The sequence below is a fragment of the Salvelinus alpinus genome, chromosome 8 (assembly GCF_045679555.1).
Source record: "Salvelinus alpinus chromosome 8, SLU_Salpinus.1, whole genome shotgun sequence".
Taxonomy (NCBI): Eukaryota; Metazoa; Chordata; class Actinopteri; order Salmoniformes; family Salmonidae; genus Salvelinus; species Salvelinus alpinus.
This window is the reverse complement of record NC_092093.1, coordinates 25,219,648-25,234,644: the sequence shown is the minus strand read 5'-3', so window position 1 is coordinate 25,234,644 and position 14,997 is coordinate 25,219,648. Positions and strand designations below refer to the sequence as shown.

The 14,997-nt window shown below is 41.9% G+C and overlaps 1 protein-coding gene across 2 annotated transcripts in view; it reads right to left on the bottom strand.

Moving 5' to 3' along the window:
* Positions 1–8,727: 8,727 nt before the first annotated feature.
* Positions 8,728–14,997, bottom strand: part of mthfd1l (methylenetetrahydrofolate dehydrogenase (NADP+ dependent) 1 like) — a 78,372-nt gene continuing 72,102 nt past the window's right edge. For both annotated transcript variants that reach the window (XM_071413093.1, XM_071413094.1), the window contains exons 26-27: positions 10,190–10,303; positions 8,728–9,347 (exon numbers count right to left, since the gene is read on the bottom strand). In XM_071413093.1, the coding sequence (XP_071269194.1) occupies positions 10,214–10,303 (90 nt within the window). In that variant the 3' untranslated portion in view covers positions 8,728–9,347; positions 10,190–10,213. The remainder of the gene's footprint in view (positions 9,348–10,189; positions 10,304–14,997) is intronic.

Here is a 14,997-nt window from a genome sequence, read left to right as displayed (position 1 = left end):
TTTATGCTGGATTAAGCATACATTTTCATTAACTGTAATTTCGTTATTTCTGCTCCAACTTTCCCTCCAACTTGTGCCAACGTAATTTCTTTTTAAATCTTGGTCCAAATAGCTGATATCTTTTTCTAAGTGACCGAAACATTTCTGGTCTCCAAGAACACAGTGGCCTCCATAATTGTTAAATGGAAGAAGTTTGGAACCACCAAGACTGTCACGTTCGTCGTAAGAATGAGTGGACCAAGGCGCAGCATGAGTAGAGTTCCACATATTTATTATAGTGAACCTTCAAAACAACAAAGATTAACGAACGTGCAAATACGTAGCACAAATAGGCACTAAACAAAACAATATCCCAAAACGCAGGTGGGAAAAGGGACACACTAAGTATGATCCCCAATTAGAGGCAATGATATTCAGCTGCCTCCAATTGGGAACCATACTCACGCACCAACATAGAACTATAATAACTAGAAAAAAACCCTAGTCACGCTCTGACCTATTACACCATAGAGAACCCTGAGGTTTCTCTATGGTCAGGGCGTGACAAAGACTCTTCCTAGAGCTGGCAGCCCAGACAAACTGAGCAATTGGAGGAGAAGGGCCTTTGTCAGAGAGGTGACCAAGAACCCGATGGTCACTCTGACAGAGCTCTAGAGTTCCTCTGTGGAGATGGGAAAACCTTCCAGAAGGACAACCATCTCTGCAGCACTCCACCAATCAGGCCTTTATGGTAGAGTGGCCAGACGCAAGCCACTCCTCAGTAAAAGGCACATGACAGCCCACTTGGAGTTTGCCAAAAGGCACCTAAAGACTCTCAGACCATGAGAAACAAGATTCTCTGGTCTGATGAAACCAAGATTGAACTCTTCTTCCTGAATGCCAAGCGTCACATCTAGAGAGAAAAACCTGCCACCATCCCTATGGTGAAGCACGGGTGTGGCAGCATCATGCTGTGGGGATGTTTTTCAGCGGCAGGGACTGGGAGATTAGTCAGAATCAAGGCAAAGATGAGGGAGCAAAGTACAGAAAGATCCTTGATGAGTGCTCAGGACCTCAGACTGGGGCAAAAGGTTCACCTTCTAACAGGACAACGACCCTAAGCATACAGCCAAGACAACGCAGGAGATATCGTTGAGTGGCCCAGCCAGAGCCCGGACTTGAACCCAATCGAACATCTCTGGAGAAACCTGAAAATAGCTGTGCAGCAATGCTCTCCATCCAACCTGACAGAGCTTGAGAGGATCTACAGAGAAGAATGGGAGAAACTCCCCAAATACAGGTATGCCAAGCTTGTAGCGTCATATCCAAGAAGACTCGAGGCTGTAATTGCTGCCAAAGGTGCCTCAACAAAGTTCTGAGTAAAGGGTCTGAAAACCTATGTAAATGTGATAATTCATTTTTTTATTTGAATAATTCAGCAAAAATATCTAAAAAACTGTTTTTGCTTTGTCATTATGAGGTATTGTGTGTAGATTGATAAGGGGAAAAAACTATTTAATCCATTTCAGAATAAGGCTGTAACGTAATTTTTGGGGGAAAAGTCAAGGGGTCTGAATACTTTCCGAAGGCACTGTATGTACCCCATCTCATTTATGAGAGTCAAATGTCTGACAGAAATCAAATGTCTGTCAACCAACTTGTTGAATTACCCATTATATGAGCATTAGAGCTTGACTGGAAAATCAGTCAGTCAGAACAGAAGCTACAATAGGTCACTCTGGTATAGAAATGCTGAGGCCTGACCTGGTCATTTAGCCATCAGATCCCTGACTGAATCTTGACGTGGAGACCACAGACAGACAGGAAAGCCTTTAAGAGCATGAATTAAGCCGTTTGAGAAGGCTTGAATCCTAAGCAACCTGCCTACATATAGTTTGAAGTACAATAGCAACATAGCTCCTGTAGTAGGTCATAGCTGTGTGCTGGAAAACCTTGGTAGAGCATGGGTGGATTTGACATCATGGTGCTCATGTGAATTTCTTTTCATTTTTGGCTTCAGACCAATGCCTACTTCTCACTTAAAACTGAGTTTTTTGTTTTTTATAATGTATGAGATGAAATAATATGCTCGGTATAGTTTTCATGACCTACTGTAGCCCCTTAAAGTCTCGCTCTCCTGCCTTTCAGCCTCTGTCTCTCTGTCTCATGCCTCTCTCTCACCCTATGCCTCTTTCTCTCCTTTTCTCACCTATCTCTCTCTCCCCCTCTTCTTTTTTCTCTTTCTCCTCTGTCTATCTCTCTTCCCCTGCCTCTCTCCATCTCTCTGCTCCCTCTTTCTCTGTCTACCTGCCTCTCCTCAGCCTCTTTTAGTCTGCCTCTCCTAGCCTCTCTCTTCCCTGTCTGTCTTCCTTAAACTCTTTTAGTCTGCCTCTCCTCTGCCTCTCTCTTCCCCGTCTGTCCGTCTCTTCCTTAAACTCTTTTAGTCTGCCTCTCCTCTGCCTCAGCCTCTCTTCTCTGCCTCTCTCTACTGTGCCTCTCTCTTCCCTGCCTTTCTCCCTCTCTTCTAGCTCACGAGGTCACCTACCAGCTGCTTTGCTTTGCAAATTTACATGTGGCAGCCTCCCCTGAGAATGCAAACACAAAACCAAAACCCAAGCCTTGTACAGTACAGTTGGTTCAGGTCAGTGAGGACTGTTGTGCTTAAATGTACTGGGTGTTTGATAAACAGGAACTTCTCAGTAGAAGGAGTAGTAGCAGTTGCATTACACAAGGCTGTGATGTACTGGATGTGGAGGTCCAGAACAGACGTTCTGCTGGACCTGGAGGTACTGTGTGTCGAAGGCATCCTGGTGATAAGGGGTATAGGAACTGAGCTGGCTAGAGGATGATGTAGTGGAGGCAGCCAAGATAATGTGAAAAAAATCGAATTAAGCTACATATGTAAAAACGCATTTAAAAGCATGCACACACACTTAGTCATGTACAACAAATAATACATATTGCTGTACTTTTCCTACTTTGAGAAACGTCCCTGATCTTAGTAAGGTGTAAACATTTTGTTTTTGGATGTGAGCTTTACTATACAGCAAAACAGTGAGATCCGGTACCATCTGTTTTAATACTTTCAACACTGTAGTCAGTCCTCTTCTATTCTGCCAGTTGGGCCTTGGTAAAAGCATGGGGTCTGTCTATTAGACACACAGAGCACAGTCAGAGAAGACAAAACTCCAACAATCAAACAGGCATGAACTCATTGTTGAAAACAAAAATTCCCCACTCACCCACCTCCTCTATACTCCTCTTATCAGTTTAGTTGTCCTTTCATCTAACTCAACTTGTACTGTATTTGTGGAACAATCTTAAAAACTCTTAAATTTGATGTTTTTGTGCCTAGGACAATTCAGACTCCTGATTGAGGACCTTATTGATGATGAATGTGTTTTTTTTTAATGAATTTGCTCTGTTTCTGCTTGCATTTCGTGTTTCGTATTTTATGTGTATAGTTTAGTTATTTTCTGTAATTCAAGGCTCTTCAGTAAAAGAGACCTTGGTCTCAGAATGACTCTCTGGTAAAAAATAAATAAATACATTCACATATCCCAAAAACATGTATCATCATCATCATCATCCTCAGTCATACAGTGAGCTCTAAAGTATTGGGACAGTGGCACATTTTTGTTCTTGTTTTGGCTCTGTACTCCAGCCCTTTGGATTTGAAATGATAAAATGACTATGAGGTTAAAGTGAAGACTGTCAGCTTTAATTTGAGGGTATTTTCATCCATATCAGATGAACCGTATAGACATTACAGCCCTTTTTGTACATAGTCCCCCCATTTTAGGGGACCAAAAGTAAGTCTATTAAAGTGACAAAAAGTTAAGTATTTGGTCCCATATTCATAGCAAGCAATGACAACGTCAAGCTTGTGACTACACATTTGTTGGATCCATTTGCTTTTTGTTTTGGTTGTGTTTCAGATAATTTTATGCCCAATAGAAATGAAATGTAAATAATGTATGGTGTCATTTTGGAGTCACTTTTATTGTAAATAAGAATCGAATATGTTTCTAAACACTTCTACATTAATGTGGATGCTACCATGATTACAGATAATCCTGAATGAATTGTGAATAATGATGAGTGAGAAAGTTACAAATATCATAATCCCCCCCCCCCCCAAAATGCTTACCTCTCACCATTACAATAACAGGGGAGGTTAGCATTTTATATCATACCCCCAAGACATGCTTACCTCTCACCATTACAATAACAGGGGAGGTTAGCATTTTATATCATACCCCCAAGACATGCTTACCTCTCACCATTACAATAACAGGGGAGGTTAGCATTTTATTTCATACCCCCAAGACATGCTTACCTCTCACCATTACAATAACAGGGGAGGTTAGCATTTTATATCATACCCCCAAGACATGCTTACCTCTCACCATTACAATAACAGGGGAGGTTAGCATTTTTAGTATGATATTTGCGTGACATGGATGAAAATACCCTCAAATTAAAGCTGTCAGTCATAGTACCTCATAGTCATTGTATCATTTCAAATCCAAGGTGCTCAAGCACAGACCCAAAACAACAAAAAATGTGTCACTGACCTAATACTTTTGGAGCTCACTCTCTGTATTTCAGCTCTTCCGTCTGCACTGCTGCACACTCTTCCGGAGGGGTTGGGTTAAAAGCAGAGATCAAATTTCAGTTGGAACTTGTAATTGACCAATAAAGTAATCTTAATGATCTTCTCTTAGGGGTTTTGAGAAATGGCTGTGTTCTGTGGTAACGCTGTGAAGCAGTAAAACACAGGGCTTGCGTTTCTCTCGATCAACAGCCGTGTGTGTGTGTGTGTGTGTGTTAGCTAACCACTAACGGCCATGGACAGACAGTCTACAGGTTCTCCTGATGTTATCCCAGCCCATGCAAGATATCATTATGTTATTACAGGGGGAACAGAGGAGACGGAAAGACAGATGGACTGAGAGTGAGAGATATTGAAACTGATAGTACTCTGAGCGTTACATTTCTGAATGATAGATTATTTTACATCTTTAACTGTGTATTTTCTTCTTTGGGAAGAGAATAAGGGAATCATTAAGGAAGGGAAGCTAGACAGAGAGGGAAATATGAGAGATACATAGAGGAAAGTACAGTCGTGGGTCTTTATTCTTAAAGTCTATCAGAAAAGGAGTTATGATCTAAGATATGTTTCGCCTTTTTGATCCTAATGAATAAGATTATATGAACAGGGGAAACCTGATCCCAGATCAGCAGTTCAACTCTGAGACACTATGAATACAGGCCCTGATGTGCCATATTGGTGTGTACTCCTGTAGATGGTGTGTAACCGGCAGTGTTGATTGTGTGAGGAGTGAAGGCAGGCTGTAGAGGATGATAAACCTGTTGTCCTATACTTTAGCCCCATAATGAGAGGGAACTAACCTCGACCTTGGGATTCCATAACACTTTGTAAGATTATTTCTCTCCCTCTCTATACTCTGCCCAATGTATGTGACTGAACAGAGATAAGTACACTATATACACAAGAGTGAGTGGATTTGGCTATTTCAGCCACACCCGTTGCTGACAGGTGTACAAAATCGAACACACAGCCATGCAATCTCCATAGACAAACATTGGCAGTAGAATGGCCTTACTGAAGAGCTCAGTGACTTTCAACGTGGCACCATCATTGGTTGCAACACACTACCGAGTTCCAAACTGCCTCTGGAAGCAACGTCAGCACAATAACTGTTCATCGGGAGCTTCATGAAGTGGGTTTCAATGGCTGAGGAGCCGAACACAAACCTAAGATCACCATGCGCAATTCCAAGCTTTGGCTGGAGAGATGTAAAGCTTGCCACCATTGGACTCTGGAGCAGTGAAAACGCAATCTCTGGAGTGATGAATTCACCATTTGCCAGTCTGACGGACAAATCTGGATTTGGCAGATGCCAGGAGAACACTACCTGCCCCAATGCATTGTGCCAACTGTAAAGTTTGGTGGAGGAGGAATAATGGTCTGGGGCTGTTTTTCATGGTTAAGGCTAGGCCCCTTAGTTCCAGTAAAAGGAAATCTTAACACTACAGCATACAATGACATTCTAGACGATTCTGTGCTTCCAACTTTGTGGCAAGTTTGGGGAAGGCCCTTTCCTGTTTCAGCATGATAATGCCCCCGTGCACAAAATGAGGTCCATACAGAAATAGATTATCGAGATCAGTGTGAACTTGAATGGCCTGCACAGAGCCCTGACCGCAACCCCATCAAAAACCTTTGGGATGAATTGGAATGCGAGCCAGACCTAATCGCCCAACATCAGTGCCCCGACCTCAATAATGCTTTTGTGGCTGAATGGAATCAAGTCCCCGCAGCAATGTTCCAACATCTAGTGGAAAGCCTTCCCAAAAGAGTGGAGGCTGTTATAGCAGCAAAGGGGGGGACCATGATGCCCATGATTTTGGAATGAGATGTTCGATGAGCCGATGTCCACATACTTTTGGTCATGTCAATTTTCTGACCTGATGCTTGACTTATTAACCATACATGAGCTGATCTTCACACACACAGACACACACAACTGTACCACACAGAGATGAGCCAAAACTGACTGTCGAAGAAAGAAAAAAATACATAAATTAAACAAGACAACATTCAGAATCCTTTCAGTGAGAAAATAAGTCAACATCTGGCTAACAGAAACTGTGTGGTTGCTCTCCAGAGAACACATCCTTGGAGATAATACAGTATTTACACTGGACTGATGGTGAGGGTCTTGGTCCTGGGCCACAGGGTGGCTCTGTCATTGGACGACCTTCACCATGCCCACAGGAGGAACTTTTGATGTCATCGAAAATATGGGGGAGGCTTGAGGGTGGGGATGAGGAGGATGGGTGACGGTGGGGGAGGACGGTGAATGTCATTAAAGTGAAAGCCTTTACCGGAGATGTCAAGGCTAATGAGACACCAACCAACCAACCGCTGGCTGTTGCTCTAAGAAGGGCATCTCACACAAGCGCGCACACACACAAACATGTACGCACACACTTACGTGCATACAGCCAAGACAACAGGCATCAATACTGGGCTCCTCTCCAAAGACAGCTCGTCTATCGTAATACAAAATAACTTACTTGGCAATGAACAATAGGCATGTGTGTTCAGCCTCACCCTGCTGACTAGCACTCAGCACCCTGCTACCCTGTCACAGGAGGGGGGTGAAGGGGCCAGGACAGGGGAAGGTAGAGAGGGTGAGTGGGTATCAACAGGGGATGATAGAGGTGAATGGGATTGGACAGGGGGAGAAAGGGGTGATATGGTTAGGACAAGGGAGAGCGAGGGACTGAGTGGACAGAAGCATGGGAGGAGAGAGGGGGTCAGTGAACTTAGACAGGGGGACGAGAGGTGGAAAGTGGGCTGGGAGAACAGAAGGGGGGTATTTTGGTTAAGACAGGGAAGATGGGGGTGAGTGGGCTTGGTCAGGGGAGGTAGAGGGGGTAGCTATAATGTGTTGTGGGGAAGAATGTAGTGAGCTTCTAATGACTTTTTAGTGAACTTTTTTTACACTGGTGGGTGTGAGAGTGGTGGTGACTCTAGCCTGTTTCTGACTGAGCCAGTTAGAGCTAGCTAAGGAACGTAGCCTGTCATATGGGATGGGTACAGCAGGGTAGCCACGTATACAACTTCATGGGGCAAAACACACCCTAATTCGCCCAGGTGATCCTGTCATTAGGCTGTAAGTGCAGTGGAAAACCAGGACAAACCTATGTAAACCAAACATGGGTCAAATAGGCTACATACAGCATGTCAAATAGTTGAGCTTCTTGATCCACACACACACCTGTAAACAGTACTGATCCTTAAGGATACATTAAGAAATATGTAGGACCTGTCCTTGGTACTGAAATTAAACTGAAATTAAACACTGAATACTCAGTCATAGCGCAGTATCTACCTGTATGTAACTCGGGAGAAGTTGTTTTATTTGATCACATAAATTACAAGTTATCGCAGTCAAATTGGACTGATTCAGGATTAACACTATGCATAAACAAACCCAATTTGACAAGACTCAGACTAGCCAGTGCAATTTAATCCTATGACAGAGATGGAGTATGATTTAAAGCTCTTGAATCTGTCATCACCCCAAAACAAAGAGGTTAAGTCCAGCACTACATGTACTTATGCACACACACAATTACAGCCCCCTCAGTATGAATGAGTGCATTCCTTTCCCTCTGACAGTGGAACACACACACTGTACTTAGAGACACCCCAGAGAACAGAGGCAATAACAGACCTAGCAGGTGTGGAATGCCAGCTACGACACAAGCACACATGTACACAGGAACCACGTAGCAACAAACATCAGATCCTGACAGACGGAGCTGACATTCTCGGGTCCTGTGAGGGGGCCGGCTCTGAGGCCTGGATTTCAGGACCATCAAGGGCTAAACTCTAAATATGTGTGAGTAAATTTGTTGTTACGCATTCTGGCATTGTTGTGCTTGATTGTTTGCACATGTCTAGGTTCATGTGCATGCATTAGTGAGTATACTTGACTGTGCGCATGATTGAGTGAGTGTATTCAACTGTTCTGCATATGTACATTTTTAACCCAAAGCAAAAATAGCCATTGTGCTTGTTTTGGAGGCTCTCCTTAGAGAGCTCTGTGATAACAGGAAGAAGTCTGTGTCCAAACAACAGATGGAATAGTCTCTGCTCACCTGCTGGGTGTGAACAACAAGACAAAAACTAAAATAAGACAACAGAACTGTAGAGTAAATAAAATTGTTTATTTTAAAAGGCACAGTTGTTATACGGTAGAAAACCATGGTTTTCCATAATCCATCTAATTAAACAGAAGTAAAGCATCAGCACACAGCTAGTAACCAAACTCCAACAGCCACCCTGTGACCTTTAGCAGGATGCAGTGGATTAAGAAATGTTAGACGAGGCTAGATAACCACATTTAAAACAACTTGTGCGTACAACATGAATTTAGTGCATAAATGCATGAACACTTGTACTGCATTACACTAAATAAAAGCATATTAAGCCACATTAAGAAAAATGAAAACAATAAAACCCACACCATGACATGAGATATTATAGTAGTTCATCTCAGTAAACAAATTTAAAAAGTAACAAAATCTTTTACCTAATTTTTAAGGGGTTACAGTTAACAGAAACACAGCATGGTTAGGCCTTAGGCCTTATTTGGTTTAATATCGTTGATGTGCAAAAGAGTGACCCCAGCCTTTGCAGTGGCGTTGTGGAACCCTGTAGGTAGGAAGTGCCATTAGAAGGGTTAAGCATCTTCCATGGAGGGTGTAGGGCTCTTCCTCCAGTCCTCGCCATGCTCCCTACAGGGCAGGAGGGACTTTCACAGAGCCTGAGGAGAGAAAATCAGAACGTTGGAGAAGAGAGTGACTCAGTGACTGACTGAGGGCATCTCTAAATCTTTGGCCATAGCCTTGGTGCTGAGTGAATAGGGAATAACACGGAGTGAAAATATCCAGAGGAGTACTGTGTATTGACGCTGAGGCAATATTTAACACACACACCGTCTAGGCCAAGTGAGCAACTCAGAGGAAGGACAATGAGTGTATGAGTGCTACACATGAATTCAGTTATATAAACATCAGGTTTCTACCCTACACGGCACCTTTCTTGTATGAGTGCTCTACAACAACACATGAATTCAGTTTCATAGACATCACGTTCCTACCCTACACGGTATGTGGCAGATAGACTACATAAGCATTTACAAACTGCTTCACTACTGACTGAATTTACAGGAAAAATGGAGCAGTGTTGTCTGACGGGATATAACAAGACTGCTGCTTACTGTGGCAGTGGAAACAACACAGATACACAGACTGATTCATATGTAGCTAAGATAATAATTTCTCCTTCTGGCTTACTGGAACTGTAAAGACATTGTTTGCGACAGCCACAGCCCTTAACCTTGGCAACAGCTACACCTCTGAGCCTCTCATTTCAGTAAAAGTGTTTTAGGCACCATTGGGTAAAATCTAAATGCCAACAATAACGTTACTTAAATTAATCGGAATAAGATGAATGGCGTGCTATACAGTAAAATCTATATCTGTGACTTGTCCAAAATGTGTGATCGATTTAGATGTCAAAAATGAATATGAGCAGCATTTTCAGCTATATATAATATGGAAATAAAAACAGGGTCATAATGGTTTGAATGGAATACTATTTTACCTGTGTGATTGTTCTGAAGCATGCTCAGAAGAGCCCAGTGATCTCCTCTGTAACTGGGTCGAGGTCGATGTCATAGAAACAGGGTCGCGTGGGCAGGCCTGGCATAGTACTCATCTGAGGGGGAGAGGGAGGGGGAGAGAGAGTGAGGAGGAAGAGAAAGAGCAAGTTAGCCATCTGTGCAGTGCATTGTGAAAACAGGTCAAATTACTTGCTTTCCTTTTGAGTTGATTCAATTTAAATTTAGTTCCCAATTGAGTCTTCGATTCATGAGTTTACATACATTAAATTATTGAAAATAACAGGAAATATTCAAAAGTTTAACAGCGATTTACAAACACTAAAAGGAGTCTATAAGACAGCCCTGAGCAGAGCAGCCTCTGGTCTTTACTGTAGTGTATTCTTCTAGCTCAGAGAGCTGGATTTCTAATAACTTAACCAGCAGTGACGCATGAGAGCCAATAACATTTTAATGTCATTTTGACAGGAGATTAAGAAAAAAAACTAAACTAAATCAAATTTAATGGGAGACTAAGGTCAGACGGGGCGGGGCTCAGTGAGAGAAAAAAGGAGTTGATTGGACGACCATAGCCGATTTGCAAAGTGGCCAATAGGGACAGCCAGCTGACTTGACCAATTCAATCGACCAAAGCACTATTGATTGGGAGTAAGCTTGCAAAATTCTGGGAACTTTCAATACATTCCCCAATATTCCCGAAATCCCAGTTGGATGATTCCCGTAATCCGGAGGGAAACAGTAGGAAATCCGGAATCCTCCAACCAGGATTTCTGGAAAACCAGGGAATTTATTGAAAGTTCCCGGAATTTTGCAACCCTATTTGGGAGTCATGCATGTGTCATTAGAACTCTGTTGAGATGCTATGGATCAGGTCATGTGTGTTGGGATGACAGTTATTGATGAGCAGAATGGAGAGGAAGACAAGGAGAGGTTGTTGGAAAGGAGGATAAACTAGAATGATTAGTCCAGACTTGATCTTTACAGTCCAGATGAACTATGCGAACAGCCGTTTTCCCAGAATAGAGATGTCTCTTGTAGATTCTCTAACAAATAACAGGACCACTATTTTACTCTGTGATCCACTACAGTCAAAGTACAGGTAGTTCTATCTCAGGACGATCTGATGAACCTATTCCAGTAGCGATCGCTGCTTTCTCTTCATAGAAGACCCGAAGACCCATACATTCATCTGTAGCGATGGACAAAACTCATAAAATCTTTCATCTGCAGTTTCACACTGAAGTTACGTGGTGAAACAAACTAGACTTCTGAGCCATTAAACAAATTCACTTAAAACAGGTCAAATCAAATTAACAAGAGCCTTAAACAACACTAAATGTACAACTTAGCCCCAAATTACATTCCTACGTAACTATTACTGACTAAGTTGGCCCTACAGGTGAGCCTAGAGTTAGGCTAGAACGTGACAACACAGGAAGTATTTTTCATTCAGCCAATCATCTTTCAGCTCCAAGAGCTGACCCCAGTAAGACTAGCTGTCACCATTGGCGTCGGTTAACGAAGACATGGATGTTGATTAAGGCAGCCCTCCGCACCTCTCTGATTCAGAGGGGTTGGGTTAAATGCGGAAGACACATTTCAGCTGAATGCATTCAGTTAGTTGTACAACTGACTAGGTATCCCCCTTTCCCTAATGAGATCCTAATAAATCAAATCAAGAAGAAAAGTTACAGGCCTATATGGTCATTGGTATTTAGCACACAGAATTTTTAAAATAAAACCTCTCCCAGGCCAACCATAAAAACTCTAGCTGCTGTAAATGACAAGATTATGTGTTAACTGCATAACGCTTCTGCATATTCATGACAACACCACAACACAGCTGCTCAATGGTAACTCATGAAGAGTGGGACAAAAGGTTTGGAAAATATTTTCTATAATGAAATAACTGATCTGATGTTGAATTACTATAATCCAAACTCATTTAATTCAGTCTGCTGGAGATCAAATCAAGATGAAGGAAGGTGCTTCCCTATTACATCTACACTCCCATCTATGTGACTCAGAGTGATTGCCAAATGGGTTGACAACCCATCATAAGGACTGTGGTGTCCTTCCAGCGGTCAATGGTTCTGTTCTTTGTCCACATGTGAGCGTCGAAAAAATGTACATCACATTATTTAAATTCCAAGTAAACCAACCAAACTAGACCAGCCTGAAAAATAGAGGGGGGAAAGGTGGGAGATCATGGTCCCGGCACAAAATGGCTACAGTTACTAAGCTGACACATGGTGCTATGCATTTCCACCAAACCAGGTCAAAATCCTCTGGCAGCGAAACACCCTTGCCCTAGGAAACTGTAGAACTGAAGCCTAAATATCTTATATTGAGTGATAATTCCTAGTTTTTTTCCCCGTATCCCCAAAAATATTCTAACGTCAAAGGCAGATCATTTTCCCTTCTTATTTTTAACCTAAAAAAGGCTTAATACAAGTAATTTAATCGTTAATAAGGTAAATTTTCTTGAAAAAATATCTTGAAATAAGACAAATTACTTGTACTAAGCCTTTTTTAGGTTAAAAAATATATATATATATCTGCCAATGACATTAGACAATTCAGCTTGCTACAAAATATAATTCATTATAAACTGGGTGGTTCAAGCCCTGAATGCTGATTGGCTGACAGCCGTGGTATATCAGACCATTTTTACTGCTCTAATTACGTTGGTAACCAGTTTATAATAGCAATGAGGCACCTCGGGGGGTTGTGGTATATGGCCAATATACTACGGCTAAGGGCTGTATCCAGGCACTCCGCGTTGTGTCCTGCATAAAGAATATCCCTTAGCTGTGGTATATTGGCCATATACCACACCCCCTCGTGCGTTTTTCTTAAATAATGCACAGTATAATTCAACGGCAATGAAGTAAATTTTTACATGTTCTATATCTGAGCTGCTTTTTAAAGCAAAAGTCGAATTGAAAACAGTATTGGCATAGTTGAATTCGCAAGCTACTGTAGGAGGACTGATGGTTTGGTTAGCTAAGCTAGCAAGTCTGTTTGGTTACCAAGGCAATTACTGTAGCTATCTAGTAAACTTGCTAGCTACTTCAGTGGATGTTGAACACATTTCTGACGTCAAATGAACACATTTCTCAGCCACAAATATAGCATTGGTATAAGCGGGATAATCAACTCGGGAGCTATATGCGTTTTCTGGAAGATAATGCAACGCAGTGGAAGGTTAATGCCACACCTTCCACGTTGTGCATTATTTTCCATACAACGCATAGCCCCTTGATTATCCCTTAACATTACAGTATCTAGGTTGTTGTCTTCATAGTGGAAGAACACACAATCAGAGACCTACCCTGGGACTTACAGCTTTGGCCCTCAAGGAAAGAGTCAAAATGAGGGTATGACTGGGAGTATGGGGCAGGAGAGGAGAAGACAACTAACCGGCCAGTAGAACAGGGCGTTCCTCTCACTGATGGAAGAGAATACACTCCTTCTGCAATAACATGTGCGGCTCCATTCCAAACAAAAACCTGTCTTCTCTCTACACTTGTTGACACAGAATTACAGAAACTAAGGGACTGGGCATCTAGTCCAATCAGACCTCAGAAGGTGAGTCATTAGGGCAAACGGGCACTGCAGCAGTTTTGGATTGGAGCAGCTAGTGTCACAGAGGACTAAGAACTTTAAACAGCTCAATTTGACTGGGGGGGGGGCTTAACAGGGAGAATATTGAGCCTAGGAGGATATCCTGAGGTAGAGTAAATTAAAATCAACTGACTGCTTAAATGTTATTCTGGCGTGAGGCGGGGGAATTAGGCATAATGAAATCATGGACATGAAGAGGAGGACATGTGAAAGGACAGTCACGAGTATGCCCATGGTCAATAGGACTTGCTCTGAAAACACCCTGGAAAGAATGATCATCTCTCCAATATTGAGAATGGTTTATTTATCCAAAACAACCAATTTGTTCCAATTTTGGACTTGGGAGACACTTGTCCTCTTTTATTTTGCATCTACATTTGTAATGCACCTGTAACTACCACTGTAATGTAGTAGTCCCTAGTGACTACTAGGCATTAAAAACCTCTTAAGGATCGCGTAGGATCGGTGTCCCTATACCGGGATGGTTGTTGCTAACATGCGCTAATGTGACTAGAATGACGTTGTAAGTAACAGCAAACTTTCCAAGTCATAGATATGTCTTATATAATTAGAAAGCTTGTTAATCTAACTGCACTCCCCAATTTACTGTAGCTATTACAGTGAGAAAATACCATGCTATTGTTTGAGGAGTGCACAACAACAAAAAACTTTTATCATGGCAACTGGTTTGATACATTCACCTCTGAAGGTAAATAATGTACTTACATTCAGTAATCTTGCTCTGATTTGTCATCCTTAGAGTCCCAGAGATAAAATGTAGCATAGTTTTGTTTGATAAAATCAATTTTTATATTCAAATGTAGGAACTGGGTTCTACAGTCTGAACCTCTGTTTGTATTATATTTGATCAGATCTAATGTGTTATATCATCCCCAGTTTACAATTGGCTCATTCTTCCCCCCTCCTCTCCCCTGTAACTATTTCCCAGGTTGTTGCTGTAAATGAGAATGTGTTCAGTCAACTTACATGGTAAAATAAGGGTAAAATAAAAAAATATATATATTCTCCTACATTAATTTCACATTTCCACAAACTTCAAAGTGTTTCCTTTCAAATGGTATCAAGAATATGCATATCCTTGCTTCAGGTCCTAAGCTACAAGCAGTTAGATTTTTTCGAATGTCATTTTAGGAGAAAAAAAGGG